The sequence below is a fragment of the Corvus hawaiiensis genome, chromosome 17, assembly GCF_020740725.1.
Source record: "Corvus hawaiiensis isolate bCorHaw1 chromosome 17, bCorHaw1.pri.cur, whole genome shotgun sequence".
Classification (NCBI taxonomy): Eukaryota; Metazoa; Chordata; class Aves; order Passeriformes; family Corvidae; genus Corvus; species Corvus hawaiiensis.
Genome location: NC_063229.1, coordinates 16,637,017 through 16,662,303, shown reverse-complemented (window position 1 = coordinate 16,662,303; position 25,287 = coordinate 16,637,017). Strand labels below are relative to the sequence as shown.

Below are 25,287 nucleotides of genomic sequence, written 5' to 3'. Positions count from 1 at the left end.
ATCTGCATGGGACCTTGTAGAAAGTACTTCACAATTCTGTTTCTACTTCTGTCTATGCTTTGAGTTTTTAGGTCACTCATTATTCCTCATCAAGCTATTATACACAAAGATCAACTTAAGTTTTTAAGTATTTCTGTAAGAAAAAATAGCAAGCAGCAACTATTGCATAGAGCAAATTCTACAGCAGGGAACAGTTAATCTAAGAGTCTTATTCCTGACCTGTATCTAGATATTAAAAACTGGTCACATGTTTATTAAAGGAGGAATGAACCTCAAAGGCTATTCACCAATAGCCTTTCTTCTCCTTCTTACAATTTAATGTTAAAATCACTTTAAAATAGCAAAAGCTCAGACAGTGAAGTACAAAATAATTACTTGAATGGAGTCAGCCACTGTATCTTCTTACTCTAATATTAATGGAAGGAAATGGAAAGCTGTCACTGAATTTTAATTAATTCATTAGTTGATTATTGTAAAGCCCCATGAAAACGCTAAGAATGATTATTACTTTTATTCCAAATAAATATTTCATAATGGCAGAGTTGGACCTCCCAAACCCACTTTTCTCTAGGTTCAAAATACACGATTGGTTCAAAATGGCATTTTATTAATTCTTTGTATAATTCAAGTACAGACTTACCACCACAAAGAGATACCCACACATCACCATAGAAGCAGCAGCTTTTGCCTTTGTTAATACGTTCATTTAACTGAATAGGGGTAGCTGTACTATAGGGTACTGCTCAACAGGAACAAGGAAGGTAAGTTAGTCAAAATGTGTACTGCATTTGGTGCATACTGAGCCACATTCAGCCCTAACATAAATTAACGGAACTCTCTCAGAAGAATCACTGAAGCAAAAGTGTCCTTCTGCCAGGCTGCAATTGACCTACCATCCCTAGTTCTTTTGAATTTCTTAAGATAAAACATGTCTTTTCATTTCCTGACTGCAGAGAAGGCTGACAAAATACCTTAGAATCAGTCATCAATTTAAGACCTCATCATTCAGCCAGCTGGACAAGCGGAAAAGAGAAGCTTTTCTCATTCAGTAATGTCAAAAAAAAGTTTAAACCTGTATTTCAATATAACATCTTGGTATTTGTTGCTGCAGGACCGAAGTATACAACAATGCATTGTGCATTTTAAAACCCTTCTCAGAGAAAGAGATGCATATGTTCATAGAAAACAGATCCTTTTTTCTATAAATATTTACCAGGAACACTTGGCAGAGAACTGCCATTCAGAAATGCTTGTCACAGGATCTCTTTGTTTCTTTTCCATTCTAGTAATGTCCTACTCTAAGCTGAAGTACCAGCATCCACTATTTTAAGTTAGTCATGATTCAGATGTAGCTTAGTGACTTTCTAAAGATTGATTCATCAACTGAATTGGTTTACTTACATAAACTGTCCTCCTTGCCCAATTTCCCACTTTATGCTATAGGAGAATATACTGAGATTGGGAACTCATGTTGTGGGAAGGTGTAGTGGCTACATAACAAGAACACGTGTTGCTATTCAGGACACTGGCAGTTTTTAAACTGTGAGACAGGTTAATGCAGAACACAACATACTTGTAATGCCTATTGCCTCAATGGCTTCCCTTGTAGAAGGAAAACCCACCCTCTGTATTCCCATGTGTCACAGGTTAGCAAGCATAGTCCCGGAAGGGATGTCCTTGCTAAGGGGTGCTTACAGCTTCCTCTGGGAACTGATAGAACCTATCAGCTGGCCAGTTTGAATATGGACAATTCTCTAAGCCACTTAAAGTTGTGACCACCTCTGTGATCCACATTTAAGAATAGGCAAACTCCCCCCCCAGCTCTCTCTCGTTTCCGGCGCTGGGACAGGTGGCTGCGGGCCCCGTGTGGGGGCCAGCGGGCCCGGCCAGGCCCTGCTTGGGCCAGGCCGGGCCGGGCCACGGCCATCCTGAAGCCATGGACCTGTTCCAGCCGTGGAACCCCCCCCACTGCCTTGCCGTGGGCAGCCGGAGCGGCTCGGCTCTCCCCCCTCTCCACTGCGATAAGAAAAATTCAACATTCCAGCTGCAAAGCTGCAAGGCCGAGGTGAGATTAACCCTTTTACTGCTGTGAAGAGCTGAAAACCTGAGGGAAGAGAGAGAGGAGATGCTTAAAGCTGAAATTCTGTTGTGAAGCTATGATATATCAGAGTATCCCGTTGTAATTCCATGAAGATCTGGGGGTGGAGTGTTCAACTCGTGAGCAAAAGCACCTGCGCTGAGATAGGCAGATGCTGACACAGCTGTAATTTCATGAGAAGTTTGGACAGGGAGAGATGGAAGCGATGAGGACTTTTGCTCCAAATGGGAAAGGAGAAAACCTCGGTCCCTAGAGATGGACCAGATGAGGACTTTTGCTCCAAACGGGAAAGGAGAAAACCTCAGTCCCTAGAGATGCTCCCAGAGATAGTCCTAACAATGAAGATGAGGAAGACCCTTTGCTCCCAGGGAAGGAGAAGGGCCTCTGTTTTTGTTTCTGAATGGCTCAACCTTAAAATGGTACCCCAAAACACTTCAAGAGTGGACCCTCGAACGCAGGAAAACCAATTGCTATCTGTGTGTGACCTTGAACAAGCTGCAAGTTGGGGGAAGGGACTCACATGCAGGCAGAGAGACTCCTCTTCCTAAATGGACTGAACAATATTTGGAAGTGGGCGGCTGTCTTGTTGTGATAATGTTTTCATAGCATGAGCAAGAAGAGACTTCTCTTTCTAAATGGACTGAACAAGGTTATTATGGAAGTGGTAACAGACTGAACATCTTAAGGGTTGTCTTTTTACATTGTCAGTGGGAGAAGGGAGGAAGGTGGGGGGAGGAGGAGAGTTCTGAAGGTGGTATAATTTTTTTTTTCCCTTCTTTTAGGTCTGTTAACAAACTTCTTTATATTCTTTCAAGTTTGATGCCTGCTTTGCATTTCTCCTAATTCTTATCTCACAGAAGATAAACAGTAATGAGTATTTTAGACCAAACCACTACACCATGATATTAAATTGACGGACATAAAGTGACAGCAAGCCTATGCATGACAGTCAAAATCCTGGCTGTTACAGCCAAAGACTGAACTTTCCTTGAGCTCAGCCCCTCTATTCTTTGAAGTACAGTGCCTAACAAAGTTGGTCAAGGTTTTTAACGTGCCAAAGTTAAAAAACGTAAAACTGACACCCAAGGCTGAAACCGAAGAAACAGCTGGGGGAAAGACATACCTTTTCCATCTATTTTTCACTTGCAACTTGTGCCAGAAAAACCTGCACCACACTGCTCTCTCCTGCCTGCATGCGACTAGCACATTCCCAAAGGTGTCAGCAGCTGCCCAAGTCTCTATAGATCCCAGCCACAAATGCCACTACCCCAGAGAACACACTACAGTGCAGAAAGACTGATCCCCAGAAGAATCATCTTTTGCAACAAAACAAAACACAGGGAAATCACAATGGATAGAGAAGAGGCAAAGGAGATGTGAAACCAGCAGCAGGAAAGAAGAACAGATGGAAGCTATGAAGTGGAGTAGGAGAGTACAATTTCTGCCTTCAAGATAATACAAAAGAGAAAAGAGAAGAGAAAAAACACAGGGAGAAGGCCTGGGTTATGAATCAATTAAAAAGCTTTCTCATTCCAAGGTTGTCAACTGAAATACAAAAGCAAGCCTCAAAAAGCTTTACTCCTCATTGCCTCTTTTTCTACTCCTTAAAAAATCCAAAACCGACCTAACAAAAAAACCCCAAAACCAACAAACAAACAAACCACACCAAAACCAAGGAATTAAGAAGCTAAACTGTATGTTTGCAGAGCAAACCAGTACTACAAAGGACTTCAAAAATAAAAAATAAAACCCAACAAATTAATTCCTGTGCTTTCCACATCTTCCTTTGTTCACTGTAGTCATGTTCAAGGAGGTCTCTCCATTTCAGAGAAATTTTATTCATAATCTTCAAAGTATTCTTCTTAGCAAGTTTCTTTTGAAACTTGAGAAACTGAGTAGACAAGGTTCTCAAATACAATCTCCTGCTGTTTCTGAAGCAGGTAATGCTAATATCTTTGCGGGGGGGGGGGGAAGATAAAAAATACCTTATTACTGCTGACATCCTTCATAGTGGATAACTCCAGACTTTAACTGGAGAACAGAAATGAATGCCAGCCTCCAATTACAGCAAATTCCATTTAAATTTGTATAACAACATGTCACATTTAACTACATGAATGAGGATCTCATTTTCACCTTACGATCACTTTGTACTTATAAAAGCCCTATTTCTATGTGTTCCAATAAATTTAGTTTCCACATTAAGAGAGGTAGACCGAATATGTAATATAGATTCACTAAGATCTTGGGTCTAAATTTAAACATTAAGTTAATGTAAAAAAAAAAAAAGACATATGAACACCTTGCAATAGCTACTCAAGTTGGTAAAAATTGCCGGTTCTTGAAATACAACCACTAAATATAAAAATTATTACAACAGACAAAGCTCAGTAAACACAAACCAAATAATCTATGAAGAATAAAACATTAACCTTGGTTTGTACTCATATGCTCACTGGTATTGGTGCCAGGAATGATAAACGGAGGGACACAGCAAGCAATTAATAAGATATGTGCACTTCCCCTAGTTTAGTTCTTTCCAAATTAATTCAGATCTTCATTTTAGAAAAACAAAACAAGGAAATCACTTACTTAAGACTGAAACTTAGAAGAAATAACACATAAAACTCACTTGAATAGTCAGAAAGAAAATAACGATCTTGTTACAATTACTATTCAAGGCTTATATTAGTTTCTGGAAGCATCAAATAACTATGAATTCAAGGAAAAAAACCACATACTATTACTAATGAGTATAATACAATACTGCAGTACATATACACTATAAATATCACAAAAAGAACCAGGTTTATGCTCATTTCTCATCATGACAAAAGGCAAGAAATGTAACAAAACCACTGTCACAGGCAAGGACCTGAATCTGATGTCGGGGGAAGCAAGAAGAAATTAGGTGTGAAACATATGCTATATGTTTTCTGAAATCCTTTCTACAGGATATTTGTTCCTGAGGAGCACTGCATGAAAAGAGGCTAATTTGTTTCTCAGGAGTGCATTTCATCTCGCCAATTATTCCTCAGTCATTATTTATCCTAAACACCTTTCTGGGAATTGATTGTCTAGAGAAATCACGCCAGCTGACTGTCCCAAAGCACAAAAGGAGCAGTCCCTTCCCTTTCATTCTTAATTTGCTTAATATATCAGTTTTATGAAAAAAGTCAGAACACTAATTCCTTTTCATAGCATTTTTCTTGGTTGTTCTGCACACTTCAGGTAATTGTAGGCCATATTCTACGTTTGCTAGGCCTTCAGTTCAAGCATGAACAGTATTTTATTCCCACCTTCTAAAAACAAAAGTCTTGGTTTTTTTGTTGACTGTTCATTTGTAAATAAAAATTTCCTCAAGTAAAAGTGCAAGGAAGCTAAACCAACATGGAAGACTTAAGCTCTGGCATTACGCACTGCTGCAGTAAAGAAGAAATTAGAATTAAAATATTATATACGATAGTCTCTGTACTAGTAAGTCTAAGGAAGCTTTCAGATGGACCCAGCCTTACCTGTCCTGTACCCTGTATTGTTGAGGTACACTGCAAACGTGCGTATTTCATGCTGAGCCTGCCAGGATGGAGAAGAACAGTTCTCATTGTTAGTGTAAGTGTTGTGGTTGTGGACATACTTCCCCGTAAGAATAGAGGAGCGAGATGGGCAGCACATGGGCGTTGTCACAAAGGCATTGATGAAATGAGCACCTCCGTGTTCCATGATACGTCTTGTTTTATTCATCACTTGCATAGAACCTGTAAGAGGAAAAACATTTCAGAATTATTTTCTTGTTTCAGTCACAAGAGCTATGTAAGAGCTCGGACGTTACATTAGAAACCAGAAGGAAGCACAAGTAGAAAGGGCATTGTTATCTCTGACTGAACCCAAATCCAGAGAGGTTACTCCTGCCTCAGTGAAGTTCTCCCACTGTTTCAGTAAGGACTAAATACTGAAGTCCCAAGTAAAGATTTGACTCAACCATGTTAACATAGATCATAATGCTTCTTTCATTTCTCTCTCTCTAAATTCAAGATTTACAACTGTAACTATCTGCACCATCTCTACAGCCTTTCTGGAGCTGCTAATACTGTTCACCCTAGTACTGAGGGTGAAAAGCACTTTATGCAGAAACCCTGACCAAAGCTTGCATGCTCTTTAAGTGTTATCTAATCTTTGGTTTCACAAGAAACCTGATACACTACCTTTTGTGCCAGCCTTATGCAAAAGGCTGAGGGCTGTAACCACAGAATCATTTCGTTTGGAAGACTATTTAGTCCAAACTACTGCTCAAGAAGGGTCTGCTAGAGTTGTTCTCTAGATAAATTATTCTATTCCCTAATGTGAGGTATTAGGAGGTATTGATTTCTGTAATTGTCACTGAACCAAAGACAACAAAAAGCTCCCATAATAATTTCCATAACGAGTTCAGTGAGTTCTAGCTATCTGCTTTATCCATTCTGGTAACAGACTTACTATCTACATCTTCTTAGGCTTGATTCTGCAGAATCAGATTTTTAGATGACTACTCAGGGCAGGTAACACTATGTATTACATAACCATTGTCTAAAAACAAATAAGCAAGGGACTTGAATAAATTGGGGTAACATGAATAAAAGTCTTTGACAACAATTACTGAATGCCACAGTGCTGCCAAATGGTTTTTCTGTTTATTTAAGAACAAGGTTTTGGTCAAAGACTAGATCCTTACCATAGACATCCACCTAGCTAAATCTGGATCCATATCAGTGCTCTTCTTAAACCCAGAAACACCAAGAATCAGAGAAACAAGAAATTTAATTTCCCTGTTCTATCAGTGCCTAATAGTTAAAACTGCATCAGAGCAAGTTAGGTAAAATTTTCTTGATCTAGGAAGAATTCCAATTTTGTAAAGAATTCGTCATGGTACCTGTCAACAGCATGACCTTGCAAAGGAGATTAAACCTGTTCATCACCAACCCTTCCTTCTTGTTAGGAGCAGAGAAAGCCAACTGACAACACGTAGATGAAGGTATGGGCTCATGCTAGAATAGGGTTGGGGCTAACTTACCCAAGGCTGAGTTGGATTAACCGTTCAGCTTTAATCAATGCATCCTGCAACCATCTGGCACAAACTGTGTTGTTTCTGTCAATAATGCATTTAGGTTTCTTCTAAGCTCTTTATGCAGGGATTTCATTATGAAATTGCAACAGTAAGTTGATTGATACAGAGCACACTGATATAACCAGGAATCAAAACCTAGAGGGAAAATGGTCTCAAGCCACATACAAAATCTGACTCTCTGGCACCATGAAGGAAGGTTAATTGCTACCGTAGGTCATTTCACCTAAAAACTGCCATGGTATTAGTTTGAGACCACTTGTTTGGAATGAGTATTAAAAAAAAAAAAAAGAAAAATTACAAATCCGTTTGTGCATTTCTCGGGTCAGAGGACGTCGCATCACTTTGTGACATGAACCAAGGCAGGTTATTGCACTGTCCCCTTAGAACTTGCTAAACTTCACCTATCAAAAAGGAGTTTCTGAAAAAAGCAAGATTTACTCTTTTGTTTCTATAATAGCTGTGTATTAAGTGTTAATGCCTAAAGGTACTAATAACGCAGTTAACAATTATAACAGCTAATTATACATGATGTGAGCCTGAAAACTGTGCATGTTTCCTCTGTGTTGTCTTATGAGCTAGCCCAAGCATAAACAGGCAGTCTGAAAGAATGTTTTGTCATCCCAATATTGAAATACAATTTAACAACCCCTTTAAATGACAGAGGCATTTGTGCATAAATAACAGTACATGTTAAAGACTCCCCTTGGGGACAATAAGCTTCTTTAATAAAACTGCTGTAATGACAAGGCCCTATATATCAACAGTCTTTAACACAAAAACATATGATCTAATCTGCTTCTCCAGTTTGAGAACTAATAGAGAGTGACAGGGCAGTGGAAGGTAAAAATCCAGCATACTCTTCTGTATAATCTTAAATAGGGCAGCTTTAAATATTTTAAACAGCATTAAAATAGCCAACCAAAACTTATTTTCTTCAGTTTGCCTCCAATACACACACATCCATTCTCTGGCAGATTACTTATGTGTTAATCAGCAGCTGGAACCTCACTGCATCACCTTTTGAGCTAGAAAACCTTCTGAGGTTTCACTAGTGGATGTACTAGTGGCAGTCATGCTTTGAAAGTGTCAATACTTAATTCAGAAAATGTTCTGTTACTCATCTAAAACCACTGATAATAAACAAAAATCTAGCAGTTAAAAGTGAAATTTCTAAGCCATTTTAAGAAAATATCCATTGGACTACCGTGAAAATATGGAAGTTTAACTAATTTGATGTATTAAAGTTACTCAGTGAACAACGCTAAGCAAAATCTATGTTGAAATTTCACTTGAAATGTGTGCTTTCCATAACTTTGCTTCACATATCTTCACTGTTCACCTCAGGGATAAAAGCTGATATTTTGACTAATATTAATGGAGAAAAAATACCACTTATTTATGAAATAATACTGACTTCCTATTAGTTGTGTTTTGTTGTCAGAGGGAATAATTTACATGTTTTAGGGAGCTCCAACTGTTGAAGAACCTGTATTAAGTACCAAGTGACTTGTCTACTCTGAAGCACAACTTCAGAAGTGTTTTCCAGTAAACTGAACCCCAGAATTTTAATTAACTGTCCCCTAAAGACTTCTCTTTTAATTGTATTTGAAACTCCTTAGACACCCTTTTCACATCTTCATTTCCTTTTCTTCCTCTCACATTTAACAAAGCTCTAAAGCCTAATCTCCACATATGATAAGAAAAATCATCTTCCATGCTATTTTTGTAGCTTTTCAGAGGAAGGTCTCGAAACATACAAATCACTTCCCACTCAGATTTCTCTAACATGGTTGAAATACCCCCTAAATAATCAGATCTTTCTCCAACTAGATTATGAAATGAACTGGTTTGTTAAAACCATAGCAAATCCAACTAAACTGGAGATACTGAGTCCGCCACACAGGGGACATTCAGCATTATACTAACTTGGATTTAAATGGCTCTAATGGGGAAAAAAAAAAAATCTTTGTTCCTAATTAATTATTCCTTGTCAGTATATTCCTTTTCTTCATATTATGCCTGTCAATACAACTCTTTTGATTAGACAGTCTATCAAATATGTATGTGTCAGTAGTTCTTGGTGTTCTCATTTGTCTTTTCCCATTTGTATCCACTACAGTTTACACTCATTCTCCTTTGATGTTCTCCAGAGAGCGTGCACTTGATCCATCAGCCCTTCATCCGTATTTTCCTTCTTTCAATACAAGGCTGAGGTTTGGTTCCCCAAATAAAACTCATGATTAACAGTAATGCGAATTCAGACAAAAAAAAAAAAAAAAAAAAAAAAGAGCTGTACTCCTTTCAGGAAAGGATAACATTGTCTTTCTGGTAAACTCCACCTGCTACTGGCCCATTGCTAAATCTATCTTTAAATAAATAAAGGAAAGTGTCTTGGGGTGGCTTTATGATGTTGCATCCCACATCACTGTTCTACGCCCAGAAATTAATTTTGTGCCTTTCTATGCCTTTCAATTGAGCTTGAGAGGGGGGGAGAGAAAGCCAAGGGAACTTTCAAAGCAGTTTACAGTTTGTTTTCAATGACACAGATAAAACCCTCTCTGCGTTCAGCAGCACCAGGAGCGGGAGGAAGCACCATGCTTGCTTGCTTTTCAGCCAGCTTTCGGCTTTCTTTTTCTCCGGCAGCAGACAGAGAGTTGAACTTTTGTTTTCCTGGGACTTCGTTTTTTTCCCTTCTTCTTTTTTGGACTGTTTCAACATCAGAACACATAAGGACTTTTTCCACCAAGGTGGAGGCCCTGGAGGAGGGGGCCCCACCCCGTCCCAACTCTGAGGAGGAGGAGAGAGGCTACCTAGCAAAGGACTCCGAAATTTTCCCAGGTTTTCTCTCTACAGCAAGAGGTTTCATTATTTAGCATTATTATCCTCTTCCAGTGTGTTTGTCAAATAAATAGTTTTTATCTCTTTCACTTTCCTTCGAGAAAAAAAAATTCTTTTTTATCCTGAACCTGGTGGGGGAGGGGTGGTTGTAACCTGCCATCTCTCAGAGGATATATTTCAAAATTTGCCCAAACCGGCAAAGAAAGGCTGTTAAAGGCACTTGAGATTATGTTGTATTCCCTTTCACCTCCAAAGTAGCTACAAAACAACAATGAAATCTACAACACCCATCAGTTACAGAATATTCGTAGGAACAGATGAAATCTTACCCACAGCTTTCTTCCCTACGCTTTCATAGCTTCCAACTTTTCCTTAGCTTTTATTTGTAATTCATGTCCTGTTTTGATCTTTCTTAAATGCACTAGCCACAATCACCACAAATGGCAATTTTGATTAACTTGGACAGCTCACCAGACAACAGACAAGAATAAAAATTAATTCAAACAAATATTGGATCTCCCAAAGCCATTAGTGGCAAATGATGAGTATCAAATCTCAGCTTCATCAAATGGATTTTCCTCAGTTAGATCCTAATTTGCGTGGACACGTGCCCATTATCCTTGAAACTGGAAAGCATCAAGTTACCAGAGAAGCGAAATATACTCCCCAAAGGACTTAGACAATTGCATCAGAAACACAAAGGGTAGCATAAAATAGAAGATGATACATTTTTCACGACCTTCCAACCCTGCAAGGTAAAGTACTTAGGTTCTTTGGGATATACATTATTGAAATTGCTTCACTTGTGATCCAAATAACCATTAAAAAAAAGGTGACGACAACAACAACAACAAAAATCTTCTGATCCTGCTAATTTGAACTGGATTTAATTTGATGACATTACTTCCATAGCAGGCTTTCTTACCACCTCAGAGAAGAATGTGACATCTATGATACTGGGGACGCAAAGTAACATTGATACAAAGGAAGCATCTGTAAGAAGACTACCACATTGCTGTGATTAACTTCTCAACAAGATGAGTAAGTGTATGAGAAGTACAAGTTGATTAATTTTGTGTTCTATTTCTTCTGTGAGATCCGTTTTCCAAATTTTTCTATCCATGCTAGAAATCCAATGCAGAAAAATTTGGTGGCAAAACTCCCCCCGCCAGACTACACATACATGAGTTCTCATTTTTCAGATGACCCAGGCTTTATATACACTTAAAAGCATAATTCTAATGCAAAATTATTAATGTTAACTGGTTTGTGCTAATCACTTCTCATAACTAAAGACAGCATTTGGTACAAGCTTGTTCAGGTAACACAACAAAAGCCAAAGTCTGTCAGTTAATTCATTATTCCAAATCATTAGGCAAAGCATGTGTTTAATCTTCATCTCCTTTCTTCAAAAATTAACACAGCGTTGATAACTCAGCAGAACCTTCTCACTCTGCGTCATTTTGGTCAGTAATGAACTACACATCTAAATGGACAATTACAAGAATAGTATGACTGTGTTAGGTAACATTTTAGTAAATAAAATGAAAATTGTGTATGTAATGAATGCCTGCAATTACACAAAAGAATTTGGGTAGTTACATGGTGCAATTATTAATTTAAACCTACTGTTTTGGCATGTAGCTTCCCAGGTTATACTTGCAATTGCCAGAAGCAAAGTTTAGGTGTTTAGATGAAGACAGACAGACATGAATTGCGTATTTCCACAGGAACAGGAAAGTTAACATTTTGGGACTAACTTCTGCTGTCCCTGAATTGCAGGCAGATGGAAAGGATGTTCTACATAAAGGCAGGTTAAAACTTGTTCTTCCTATCATTTTTCACACTGAAAAAATTTCTTATTTTGAATGCCAGAATCTAGCTTCAAGAAAAAGCAGTGTCATACCCATTGGCTAAAATTCTCTTTATATTAGGCTCTTACCAAGTTCTACATCCTGATCATCAGTAAGAACAAGGATGATGTTTGGGCGGATGTTTCTACGGTCTCTTTGAAATCTTCCCTTCAGACGTTGATTTAACAGGAAAGCTGAACTTCCATCCAACAGTGACAAAACAGTCATCATGAATAATCCAAGGACAATACTATGCTGTGCCATGTTGTGCTGATTTAATGTTCTCTCTGAACAAGGTAGCTTAATGGCTTCTATTTCTTTTTCTTTGCAGGTCTCCTATAAGGGAGAGGGAAACAAGTATTTATCTATATTTTTACCCCTCTGCACCCATCAAGGAACAGCCAGGTGCTCTCCAAAGAAGTAAAAAGCAATACACTTGAAATAATCTTAACTCCTAAGAAAAAAAACTAACCAAACTCCCAAACAACAACAAAGCAAACACTTATTTTTCTAGTGCCAGCTAGAAGCAGAAAACCTGAAAAATTATATTCATAAGCTGTTATCAATGTAGACAATGAAATTTCACTCAAAGCTCAGATTTGGCAGCAAGTTCAAGGATTTAGCAGCGTATCAAATTCTTTTGCTTTCATACATATAAATAGCAATCATCTTCCTTCTTCTTCCTTAGTGATCCAAGATGTTTTCAGATCACATTTTTGTTAACATCAAAAATGCAGATGTTGAAGAGAAAAACCCCATATCTATCATTATTTTTGAACAGGACTGTAGCAAAATTTACTGAGCTAACAACATATTTGCAAAGTTATAGAACACTCAAACAGAAGATTTGTTATACACTGATTTATCTTACAAAGCCATTAGAGAGCAAACCTGCCCTGATATTGGAACTATGGTATGATACTGTTTGAAGTTTACTACAGTTTTGATGTAAGTGCGATATCCTTGAGCATTTCTATTGGCTTCCAAGACTATATATATTTTTAAAAATATCATTATTAATAATGAACACATTTGGAGGCCCATTACTTCAAATGTTTGGGAATGGATGCATCAAAGTGACTTGCACTGCCTATGACTTAATTGCAAAACAGAGCATATGCCCCAAAATAGACTAGACTGCAAAACAGACCACATCTAACTGGTGCTACTCCTGTTAGTGAGTATAAAAATAAAAAATTCTTAGCAATTCCTACAAGGAGATTACAAGAAATGAATTAGCATGCTGAAGAACCTTTCAAATCACAGTTTTGCTCAGTCATCTTCTGATATAAAGGGATCTTCTTTGACTTCTATTTGACTTCTTTCAGAAGTCAAAATAACAATATGAAAATGTACTGAAAATATCAAGTACTAATTATTTCATCAGATACATCAATCAGTGAGTCAGTTTTTTATTAATTCCCTGCTTGCTCCCTGTCTTTTCCTGGACTGGTGCCAATGATCTCTTGTAAGAGAAGAAAAATCAATTTAAAATGACGCAAGAGAGATTATCTGTTTTTTGTAAAGACCAAAAATGCCTGAGCTGAAAGAACATAGCGCAACGTGTTTTACTCTAAGAAACCTTTCTAAGAAGCCCCTTGGGAAAACGGTTTTTACTCCAGCAGATTTTTTCCTAGCCACATTTTTACTTCATCTCTGACAGCAACTGCTCTTTGAGATAAACTTTCTTGATCAAACTTTTCATGCAGTAGCAAAACTACTAGTCTGAAAAATTATAGTCAGTTTCTATGCTCATATTAGAAATGTATATTGAATTTTCACGTAAGTCAACAGACACGTTGCTATACTGTGACAGAATATTTATTAAGGCTACTTTCCAAATTTGCACACTAATAGGGTTTTGAGGAAATGAAAAATCCTCCTTGCTTACTAGTCCAGTGAGTTTCACAGGCAGGTGAAGTTAACTTTTTCCCTAGAAACTAAAACTTGATTTAAATATCCTCACACTTGCTCCAATGGGCAGGGAAAGAGCTTTCAAATTTTACAGATGCAGCTTTAGTATCTGCTGCTGCTGCTCAGAAATCTGCCAGGCTATAGCAAAAGAAACACTGACAAGTCCAATGAATTTTCATTCCTTGTACTCAGAATTCCATCTGCAGCAGTACAACTGGGAAGAATCATGTCAATGTGTTGCGACTGTCCAGAGTAGTCAAAAGCAGCTTGAGAAAGGAACCTGGATCTGTTTCAACAGGGATTATAAAAAGAAAGTTTGCTTAGCAGGCACGTATTCTTAGACACGAGCTTTTTGAGGGGGGAGGTAAAGAAATGCCTTCTGCTCTTCAGAAATTATTACACATGTACTTTTGCTTAAAAAAATAAACTGACAGTATAGATGTTTTCATTACACACAAACATTTTTCTGAAAGGTCTGAAAGTTGATATGGGTTTTTTTTGAGAAGCCAACAGCTTCTCAAAATAATAGCACTTACTGACTTTTCTTGCAGCATTTGGAAGGCTGTCCGTTCTTGCTATATCTGGTCGTAACTACCTTCCCTACAGTATTGTGCATTTAACAGTCTTTCTCACAATTTTCTCTTCTTTAAAACAAATGCATGTTTTAACCTCATGACCTCATTGCCTCTCTCCCCTCAGCCTGTCTTTTCCTCACAGTTTATTGCCCCTCACACACTCCACTTGTAACTAAAAATAGAAGCTGTCCCCAGCTCAGAGAGCTGCTTAAATATCTATGAAATAATTAAGACATTTGGGGACGCACATAAACTGCTCTCCCACAGCTATTCTATCCACACTTGTATATTAATGGTTAAAAGAATTAGTGATCTCTGAAAGGATACTGCAAGTGGAAGAGAGAATTTCATGTCAAGTACAACAGGCATCTTCCACCAAACCTGTTATTCTCACCCCCCATCCTCAATGAGTATTTTTCAGCTATTGTGATGTGTTATGTTCCTACTGTTATCAGGATAAGTACTCCCAGGAATCAACTCAAAGTATGCAATTATGTGCAAAAGTCATACCAATAACTAGATAAGAAAATTAAAACAATTTTAGAAAATAACCTATTTCTTAAAGTATGTTTTCACAAGACATACATGCCACAACTAACAGCATATATGCAGTACAATTCAGAAGCTAGCTTTAAGTAGTTATCAGAATAGCAACACAAGAGTGTCTCTCATGGATTGCCAAATACAGATTGGGTTTTTTAATCCCTAGTCTTTGGTGAACTTCCAGGAAGAAACATAACAACGTTTCTATTACCAGTTCTTTTCCCATTTCTGTCAACAAGGTTAATCTGCAACTCACAGATAAAGCCGGAACAGTTCCACAGCAGTGCCCCAATCTGCCTTCACTTTTAGCACCCTCTCCAATGATGCATTTTGATCTGAGTGGTACAGGTAGTCCACTGCTCTCTGTGCCTCTGCAGGCCATCCTCCAGTATTAAAGATGCTTAATCTGTAGTGGTTCTCATGAGAATTCGGTACACCTCTTATTTTCTTCGAGATTACACACATGAACTTGACAAGTCTGGTCACTCATGTTTTATACTTACGAAAGTGCTATCAGAAATTTATGAAATCTTCAGATGGGTCATCAGCTGAGCTTTACTAAGCCTATGAAACCTCTTAGAAGGCTGCTTTTGAGAAAGCCTGGTCCTCTTCCTTTCTCCTTTGTGGCAACACAGAATGTTACACTAACTCACATTACAAATGTTGAAGAGATAAAGCCACACATTTATTCCATTTATAAAAGAACTCAGCAGAGGGCGGTTTCCAAGTAGCCTTTACACCAAGGAAAGATTTGTTCTTTATAACACTGCAACACTGCCCTCAGTAATTAATGTCAGTTCTGCAGCAGTATAGGCAGAGTGCACAGGGATGACTGATGTCAGTTCCACCCCAGATGGTATTTTTAACACGCTATTGATTAGTATTGCTTGGCACAGATATAAGAGGCCCCGTGTATGCAAAATTAGTAACTGACAGAAGCTTACATAGACTGGTGTTCCCAACCTCACTAATCCAAGTCCCAGCACAACTGTCCCATGCGTAAACTCAGGGCCACTTCACTGAAGTCAGGTAATTCAATTATTACAACATAACCAAGAGTAGCATTTGACTCTTCTGTAACTCTGTATCAAAAATTTAAGCCCCACTTCAAGTCCACCTCTAGAAAGCTGCTCCTAGTAATGTTTACATTATTCAGCTTGGGGTTTAGCTTGTTTTGGTTTGTTTTTCTCTTAAATAAGTATACTGCAAAACACTAAATACAGAATTAGTATGACAAGTTCAACTTGCCCAGCAGCCACCACAGAACAGGGTAACTGCATGTGAGCCACACAGTGGAACTACACAGTAAGGGAAAACTGGCTAGAGAAGCAACACACACCTGCTCTCAATATGGCTAGAGCCAATACCAGGTGTATTATTTAAGCAGATCTAGGTATGTCATTTGCCAACGTTTAAATTCATTGAAATACATGGTGCTAGAGCCATTCCCTAGCAACCAACCCAATTAAATCCACTCTGCCAGTTAAAAGGATTCAGCTGTGCTGCTGTTCTTTTAACTGGTGTCACTCCTTTGCTTTGGTTATGCTAGGTCTTTTTTCAATAAAGCTGTCAACCATCACTTCAAAACATTATATTGTGTTTGTAAGAGATAAACACATTTTTATATGTGGATTGGGAAGAATCTTATTTGCAATCAAACAGGGGTCCCAGGGGAAGACTAGTATCAACATTACTGCTGTAATGTAACAACATGCTGTGTTTGCTTATAGTTTTCTACTTTCTGATTTTTTTTCCCCCAGGCAGTCAAAAATTTATGAGAACGTACAAAAATCAAATCCCCAGTGCTAAATGTGACTCTTGAAGATTACAGTTGTGCTGATTTACAGGAATCACAACAGGAACAGAGCTTCCAGACTACTAGAGCACTGAATTACTATTCAGGCACATTCTTCTGACTTGCTTGCCTTATACTGGTGAACTCTGTACAAAAATAAATATTTTTCAGAGAAGCTTGGTCACATTACAAAATCTCATTCATATTTTGTAACTTTATTTTAAATAAAACAGAACTATAAATTAGTTATAAATTTCCCTGGGACTTGATATTTTAAGAAATGTTTTAAGCAGCTCAATCTACTTTCTTTCTGTCAACTGCTTGCAAATTACTGTTTCCCAGTGACACACAGAGAATTAATTAGTCCTCCGATAGGTTAAATTGCTGTTTGGATCCCCCAAATCCACAATAACAACACGTTTTTCTGCACCATATGCAAGAACCAACAACAACTTGAAAGAAACAAAGAATTATTTTGCTATTTTACCTATTATCATCACATAATTACATACAATAGATGCAGTCTTTGACTTTAAAGATAATTATATTAGCTTGTATTAAGTACAGTAATAACCACAAACTTTTACTTCTGAAAATACCATAAGGAAATGAATGCAAGTGCTTTAAGACAGAAAAAGTAGGCAAAACCAGTTACTATTACACAAATACGTTCTACCAAGTAAACGCATTTTTTTGTAGCTGTATACAGAGGAGGAAAAAATAAAAGTCTCACCGTGTTTATACAGCTGCAAACACACACAGGCGTTCAGATACACGCATTACCCGGATCCGTCCGGTGATGTGCCAAACGTGAAGCTGAGCGCTACGGCATCAGTTGTCTTTTGGGAACTGTTTTCCGCATAGCCCCGGCCCGGCGCGGCTCCCTCAGCCCGCACCCCCCCGCGGCCGGGCCTCACGAGGGGGCGGCACGACCCCTCCGCCCGGCTCGCAGCCCCCGGCGGCAGCGCCCGCCCGCCGGGCCGGCAGGGCCGCAGCAGGGCGGGGGAGCTCAGGGGAGCTCCCAGCAGGGCTGGCCGCGGCTGGCGACACCACTTCGCCCCCGGGCCCCCTCGGTCAACTTCCAGCCCCACCCGGTCCCTATACAGCTCCCTTAGACCCTCCCACCCAGGTTCCCCGCGATGGCAGCCTGGCCCTGTGGCCAGCAGCTCCACCAGAGGCACGGCAGCCCCGCCGTCCCCAGCTCGTGAGGGGGGGCGGGGGCTCCAGACCTCCCCTCCAGCGCTCCCCACTTACCCGCGGAGCCGGCGCTCAGCCGTGCCAGGCCAGGGCCGGTGCAACCTCCGCCCGCCCGCGGAGCCCGGGGCCCGGTGGCGCGGGAAAGCGCATCCTCGGGCCGCGGTGCTGGGCAGCAGCCGAATCCCGTTTCCCGAAGACGCGTTTAGAGGAAGCGCTCGGGCTGGTGCTGCCCCCGCCTCTTCTTCCTCCTCTCCCTTCTTCTCCTTTTCCCGATTAAAAAGTTCATTTACCTCGAGGATCCTCCCCCCGGGATTGACGCAATGCCCAGCGGCGAGCAGGGAGGAAACCTGTTCTACCAGCCCCGGGCTCGTTCAAAATCCAGCGGCAGCACCGCGGCAAAGACGATGGCGCAGCCCCGGCGCGCACGGGGGAACCGGGGAGGCCCCAGAGCCAGCCCCGCTCCAAAGAAAAGGGGCCGACGCTGAGCGCCCGCCGGGTGCACAGAGCCTTTAAAAGCAAAGGGGATAGTTCATGGGGGGCGGGGGAAGGGGAATGTAATTGCCCCTCATAGTCTGTGCTCGTCTTGTCTCCTATCGCTAGGTGTTTGCCGAGTGCTGCCAGCCCCACGCAGCAGCTGCCGCCCATCCCCAGCTCTGTGAGGTGGAGGACGGAGGCGGCATCCTCCAAAGGGGCTGAAGGCCTGCGTCTGCCCCGGAGCCTGGACCGAGACACCTGTGAGGAGGGCCTGAAGGCTTCTAAAAGGTCATGCTAACACAGACCCCGTTCCACTGGTGCAGTTGAAATTAAAGGGCTCAATATTCATGAGTAATTAAGAAAAGCCTAACAAAGCTCTTCGAGGTAGGGACTGTGTTCACAGCAGGTGCAGTCTACACGACTGGCAACCAGTTAACACTTTACTCCTGGAACTTGTTTGAGTAACTATCTAAATCGTTAAGTTCTTCAGTGGATTCTTTAAAGACCTCTTAAATAAGTATCTTTCAAAGATACTAGTAGATTACCATGTTAAAAAACCTGTAAGAATGAAGCATTTTCTTCTAGCATTCCCATACTGATAAGTGTCAGACATGCAGCACAGATTACCCCAGAACTTCCCAACCCTTCTTATTACATCTAATATTCTGTTCAATCTATGATGTATTAGGACTTTTGCTTTAGAAGAAGCATTGCCTCCAATGGCCTCCTCTGGACTTTGCTGGAAAAGGCTAACAGTCTTGAACAGTTTTTCATTGTTGGCTCTGTTCTTGGCTATGCATAGACAGATACTAAATTAGCAAACAATGTAATAGCACACTTCCTCCAAACACAACGATCTCACTGCTAAGGTACCAAGTGTGCTCCTGTATGTACAGGAATGAGCAATATAAGCGAAACACTGTATGTCAGTAAAACACTGTTCACACTAGGGGCTGCAACAACACAACTGTATTGGGATAAATAAGCCACTCCCTAACAGGGAGTTAAACTAATCATAGACCCATATGATGGGCATAAAACAGGAGCTACATCTCGCTAACATTTTGATAACATTCTTTTATTGCTTTCTGAGATAACATTCAACCTTTGCCTAGCAACTTTCAACTCACAATGAAACAATTTACAGACAATTACTTTTACAACACACCCGTGAGCCAGAATGTTCTGATTCTGCAGATTTTAGACTTGAATTAGTGTCTAAAGGCAGCTGAGTCACCCAGAGTCAAACAGCCTTTCAGGCCAGGCACAGAACGAGGAACCCGACATTCCTCTGTCCTAACCACAGGCCAACAGTTTGCCACCGGCAATATGCAACCTCTACAAACTAGCTCTAAAGGGACTGCAAGCAGTAACTACCAAGCCAAAGAAAATACTAAGTTTGCTATGGTCCACATTTCACATTGGAGAAGAAAACTGATTATCTACCTTTATTTCTAGAGGACTGTAAATGGGATTTTCCATTTTAAGAAACACATGACCTAATACTAAGCTACAATGTCATTAATATGAACTACAAGCATCAAAAGATACTAAAACTAGGATTAGTGACATCAGTATAGGAATCTAAATTTGATTTAACATCACTGGAAAATGTCACAATAGATTGCTCATTTCAACAGAAGAGTATGTTCACCTCACAGGGAGCGCATGTAATTTCCATTAATGTTAATGGGAGTTATGCAAGTGCATTAAGAGGATAATACACCCCCTGGTCTGAGACAACCCTGCAAAATGAAAGGTGCTTCCTCTTCAAGAGAATGGCATTTCTATCTCATGCATTTCAAAAGAACTTGTTCTGGCACAGTTACAAAATAGGATGGGTAACAACTATTATGCATCCAAACTTGAAGCAGTTTAGTGATTTCAGCTATTTTCCTATTGCCAAAAACTCAAGGGATAAAGATGTATTTAAAACACTATGGTTTATTTGAAGTCTAAGGCAATAAAATCATGTGAAATTACTGGTAAAACGAGAAGGTCTGAAAACTTACTCGTGAAATGATGAAGAAATCTTTTAGGTATCTCGTTTTAAAACAAAGTCATTTTATTAACTACCTGGAAAAGGATTCCATTGATGTATACGGATCATCATGGTTGAGTTCAAAAGACAAAACGAAAAAGCAAGATCATTTGCTTCCACTGCCAGACCCGAGATTTTACACCAAATGAACTTCAGATTTCTCCTGCAGCATGGCATTGAACAGCTTGAATTTATTTTACTGCACCTCAAATAACAAATGTTGCCTATTATCTAAATAATTTGTCTAAAATTATCCTAGGATTTTCTAAAACATAGGATATAACTATCAAAGTTAGGAGAAAACAGAAGTGCAGTCATTTCTTTAAAAATCGCACATCCATCTACATTGTTAGCTGGAAAAATTCCTTTAAACATTTAATCTGCAGATTCTCTGTCCGCCTTACTCTCAAGTAGCACAGCACAAGAATACATATGGAACAACACATGTGGGACTATCAAGTGAACTATGGAGCTGCATGTAAAGGGGAACCACTTTGATCCACCTGGCAGATAGTGGGGGTCCACAGCATTATCTTTTAATTAGTCCTGAGACAACAGCTAAAACTTCAGGGTGTAACAAGCAGTCAGGGGAACTGTCATGAGGAAAGGGCAGCATGTCAATGATACAGAGAAGCAACTTCTGGGAAACAAGAAGATGGTCAGAAGGAGTCCAGAAGCAATTTTTAAAAATCCCAAAAATAGAAGCTAAGCAACATGCTGTGTGAAGCATATCTTTTTCATTGTTGCCAAATATATTGTGCTTTCAGAGCTTGAATATTGTCCTCATGTTATAAGAAACAGGAAAAAGGGGCTAGCTTTCACACTTCTACATACTTAACCATGCCTTCTAACTCCTCTTCAGACTTGCTAATATTTAGCTTTAGAGTAACCCATCATACGTAAACCTCTCACACCATTAGTCATTTAGATTTCTCCTCTCTGCTTTCACATTTCTTAATGTCTATCAAAGTAAAGATGGCTTTGAGCCATCTTTTTGCTTTTCCTCAGTATAAGTTATTACAGTAATCAGTCCACAGTTACAGTAATTACACTGGTCAGAGCTCTTATGGCAGAGTTTATAGAGTTTAATTTTTTACTACTTTAAACAACCGCATTTCAGTTGCTTAAAGTGTGTAAATACTACTTCAACAACAAATCAAAAAGCTATTAGGAAGGCACAAACAGCACAATATATTCCACTCCTTGATCCCTCACATGACATGTGTTTTATATGACAGACTCCAGCTCAACATGATTTTATAGGCAATTGCTTGACACCTGTCTTTTAAAGTCAAGTTGCACTTTCAATAAATGTTCAGTCACATTATGGGGGAAATGGTTTATACATTTTCAGGTACCACAAAAAGTGAAAAAGGGGAACACTGACAGGAAAAGCAAAGGAGAAAGAAAAAAAATGAAGTTTGATTGATCCAAATGCTAAGCATTACATTCTTCTGTGTGAAAATAAAGATTAAATATATTACACTGTATGAACTTAGTTACAACGACGAGTTTGCAACACTTAATATAATTCTAGTTTAATACTAATCAAATTAATTTTTATCATAACTCACAACAGTGAATGCAAGCTATTCAGCAAAATATTGAAGCAACAAAGATGATGAGGAGGATGTAACAACAATAAAACTAACACCCTAGTGCACTGACAGAAGTGATAACTTATCTTTCTGGACAACAAACTGAAAACAAATCCTTCCTGCAATGCCAAAGAGAAATTCCTAAGAAAACACTAGCAGAATCCCAAAGCTCACACATAAAATTAGTATGTGTGTCCTGAGTATTAATATTATTAATAATGCCCAAGGACGCATCTGAAAGATGAAGAACGTCAACTCAAAGAACTATTGTTGGTCACACAGCCCATAAAAGGAAAAAGAACAGTAGCCTTTTTTTACCCTATTTATAAATGACCCTTAAAATAACTGCCTGTAAGTCAGCAATAATTCAATAATCTATTTTAATAAAGAATTTTTCTTTTTATAAGGAATTCATATTTTTCTTTTATACATCCTGATCTTGTTTTCCTTTGTAGGCTTTCAGCAGGCTGTACTACAGTGCTCAGACTCCCTCCTGTTCCAGTTCCCGATGTTTTATGCAAATGGAGCAACAGACCAATCATCAAACACACACATTGTTTAATTGATGATTAGCTGCAATCTCAGCACAATTTGGTATGTAATGCAAAATGCGAATGACTCCTATATTTTTTTTTTACTGAAAATTCTCCTACAGAAGACAACAGCCACTCCCTTATCTAAATAACATTTCCTAACAAAAGAGTAAAGTATGTAATGATAAAATACTATCTAAAAACAACTATGCTCTGATTTGAAAGTATTAAAGCAGAAAAAGGTATAATCAACTGATAGAGAGGATGGATAGAACAGCAGGCCTCAACGCGCCATTCACTCTTTTCTGTGGTTCCCTGTGCGTTTAACTTTAGTCAAGGGTCTCTTTGTGTGACCACCCTATCTCCATCTATCTCCAGTAGACCAGTCCTAGCACCCTGAATGGTCACCTTCACGTCCTGCCTCTGAACATTTCACAAACTGGCACAGGCATACAATCTATGTTACACACTTTTTGCCATATGAAGGTTTTGTTTGCAGTCTTTAGGTTCAGCTGAATTTGATGCACCTACAGCAGAAGTACTTTCACTTGCAAAGACCTATCCTGTAGGCACGAAGTCCAAAGGGATGCACCTGGACTTCACCTCCATTAGGAAAGCTGTGTTTACTCACTCTGCTTTTCATTGTCTTCTAATTACTACCGTTCAGCAGTTCTCCCCGTCTACCTCAAATACTTTAAATAGTATTATAGATACCTTGATCTGACTGTATATTTATATATTCTAAGCTGGGCTTCAAATGGACAATTGCAAGAAATATTAGGAGAGAAAATTACACAACTGCCTGCATTTCGCACATGCAGGAAGTAATTTTCTTGTTCTCTTGCCTCTATAGCACAAGTGAGGCGAAGCTTATGGTGGGATGTGATACCTGTTATTAGATCAACTGCTACAGATGGGAATGAACAGACACAGCCTCAGGCATATCAAGCACTTCTTCAGATCTGAAACAGAAGCAGCTATCTTCAAAGCTAAGCTGCTCTGAATTTAACTAATGTTTTAACCAAGCCATGTGAAAAAAAAGTAGCTCCTATCTCTGATATAGGAAGGCTTGCTAACAAAGAAAAAGGAGACAGTTTGGATCATTAAAATAAGGTAGTAACTCATCTGCTGAAAAACACAGACTTGTGTTTACTGAGCTGGGAGAAATCAGGAGAGAGGTTAAGAAAATTACAATACCTTTAAAACTGGTATGTCTAGTAAGTCTATAATTTTTACCTTTTATCAGAGTCATGAATTTTAATATTAAGGCTTATCTTTTGAAGGTGCTTTGTGGATTTCCCTTGAGGGTCAGGACTGATTCATCAGACATAGGGTAGTCACTTTATGAGAAATGTTCACCAACCAGTCACAGGCATCTCTCTTACTGATCATCTCCAAGGACCTTGGGGATTTTTTGATTCCCTTTGTGTAAGGTCATTTGGGGCATTTGGGTAGGCAGGTTACTTTCCTCTAGAGACTACAGAGACGTATCAGCAAGTAGATATACAGTTTTGATAGTGTTATGGTAGCTTCATTACTCTCAGTACTGATAATGTGCTGTTTTTTGAAAGATATAATGCATACCTTTTGCATTCTTAAAATACCAACTATTACATTTTTGAAAAAGTTGCTTTTTAATAACAAAACCGTTTCATTTTTTTCTACCACGTATCAAGGGTAGAGATTATTTATATAATGTTTAAAGGACACTAAACCCATTCAAATTCGTTCTACTTCATTCAAGACAAAAAAGACACTGAAACAGACACAAGTGCTGCCCCTGGCTAAAGAATGCTTTACTTTCATTTCCAAAAAGTTAAAAATAAAGTTGAATCTACATGTAAGCTTTAGCATCACTCCCCTACCTTTAGAGTTTACAATCTTCCATAAGGTTGAGACAAGATTCCTGCATATGAAAAACCCTAGATCATGACTACAATACTATACCATTAATGGCAACTGACTCAGTGATGCCTCAAATCATAGAATTGTTTGGGTTGGAAGGGACTTAAGGATCATTCCTTCCAACCTCCTGCCATGGGCAGGGACACTTTCCACTAGACCAGGTTGCTCAAAGCCCTGTCCAACCTGGACTTGAACACTTCCAGGGATGGGGCAGCCACATCTTCTCTGGGCAACCCATGCCAGTGTCGCAGGTGCTACCCTCAGACAGAAGAATTAAACATCATGGTTGCCCTTCTGGCTTAGAATACGTTACTATTTCTGATCCTTAATTCAGAGAGAAATGTATTAATAACTAGAAGCACAGTTTATTTTTCTATCACTGCGAAGCTCTGATATTATCAGTAAGCAACAAATGACAGGTATCTTACTTACAGTAAGTCTCATTTACACCCCTAAAATACAGAGGACTGATTTTTCAGAAGTAGTAAGCAGCCACACAAAACAGTTCTGAAAACTTACGTAGTTTTTCTTAGGTCCTGAAACTGTAGTTGAACACTCTTCATGTCTGGCAATGAAACCTCTTTTATTTGTACTTCAGTTCACCTTATGTTATTTGTATGCCTCATCACTCTCATGATTGACTACAGTGGCAATTCTTGAGAATTCTTTGAGAGCCCCAAAGTACATGCACTACTTCCCCTGCCAAACAGGAGTGTCTGACATGAGAATATCTGAGTATATTTCCACAGGACTTTGAAAGATTATTTTTCAAGACAAGACTGGATGCTCCCAGTTAGAAAAATTTTTTACCATACACTGAAA

General features: G+C 39.2%; 1 protein-coding gene across 8 annotated transcripts in view; it reads right to left on the bottom strand.

The window, feature by feature from the left end:
* Positions 1–25,287, bottom strand: part of SULF2 (sulfatase 2) — a 122,762-nt gene that overhangs the window by 47,236 nt on the left and 50,239 nt on the right. For 5 of the 8 annotated variants that reach the window (XM_048321458.1, XM_048321457.1, XM_048321460.1 and 2 more), the window contains 2 exons: positions 11,980–12,226; positions 5,614–5,853 (listed from right to left, as the gene is read on the bottom strand). In XM_048321458.1, the coding sequence (XP_048177415.1) occupies positions 5,614–5,853; positions 11,980–12,226 (487 nt within the window). Of the gene's footprint in view, positions 1–5,613; positions 5,854–11,979; positions 12,227–17,500; positions 17,570–17,971; positions 18,185–25,287 lie in introns of those variants that run through there. The other 3 variants (XM_048321459.1, XM_048321463.1, XM_048321464.1) reach the window with 3 other exon arrangements.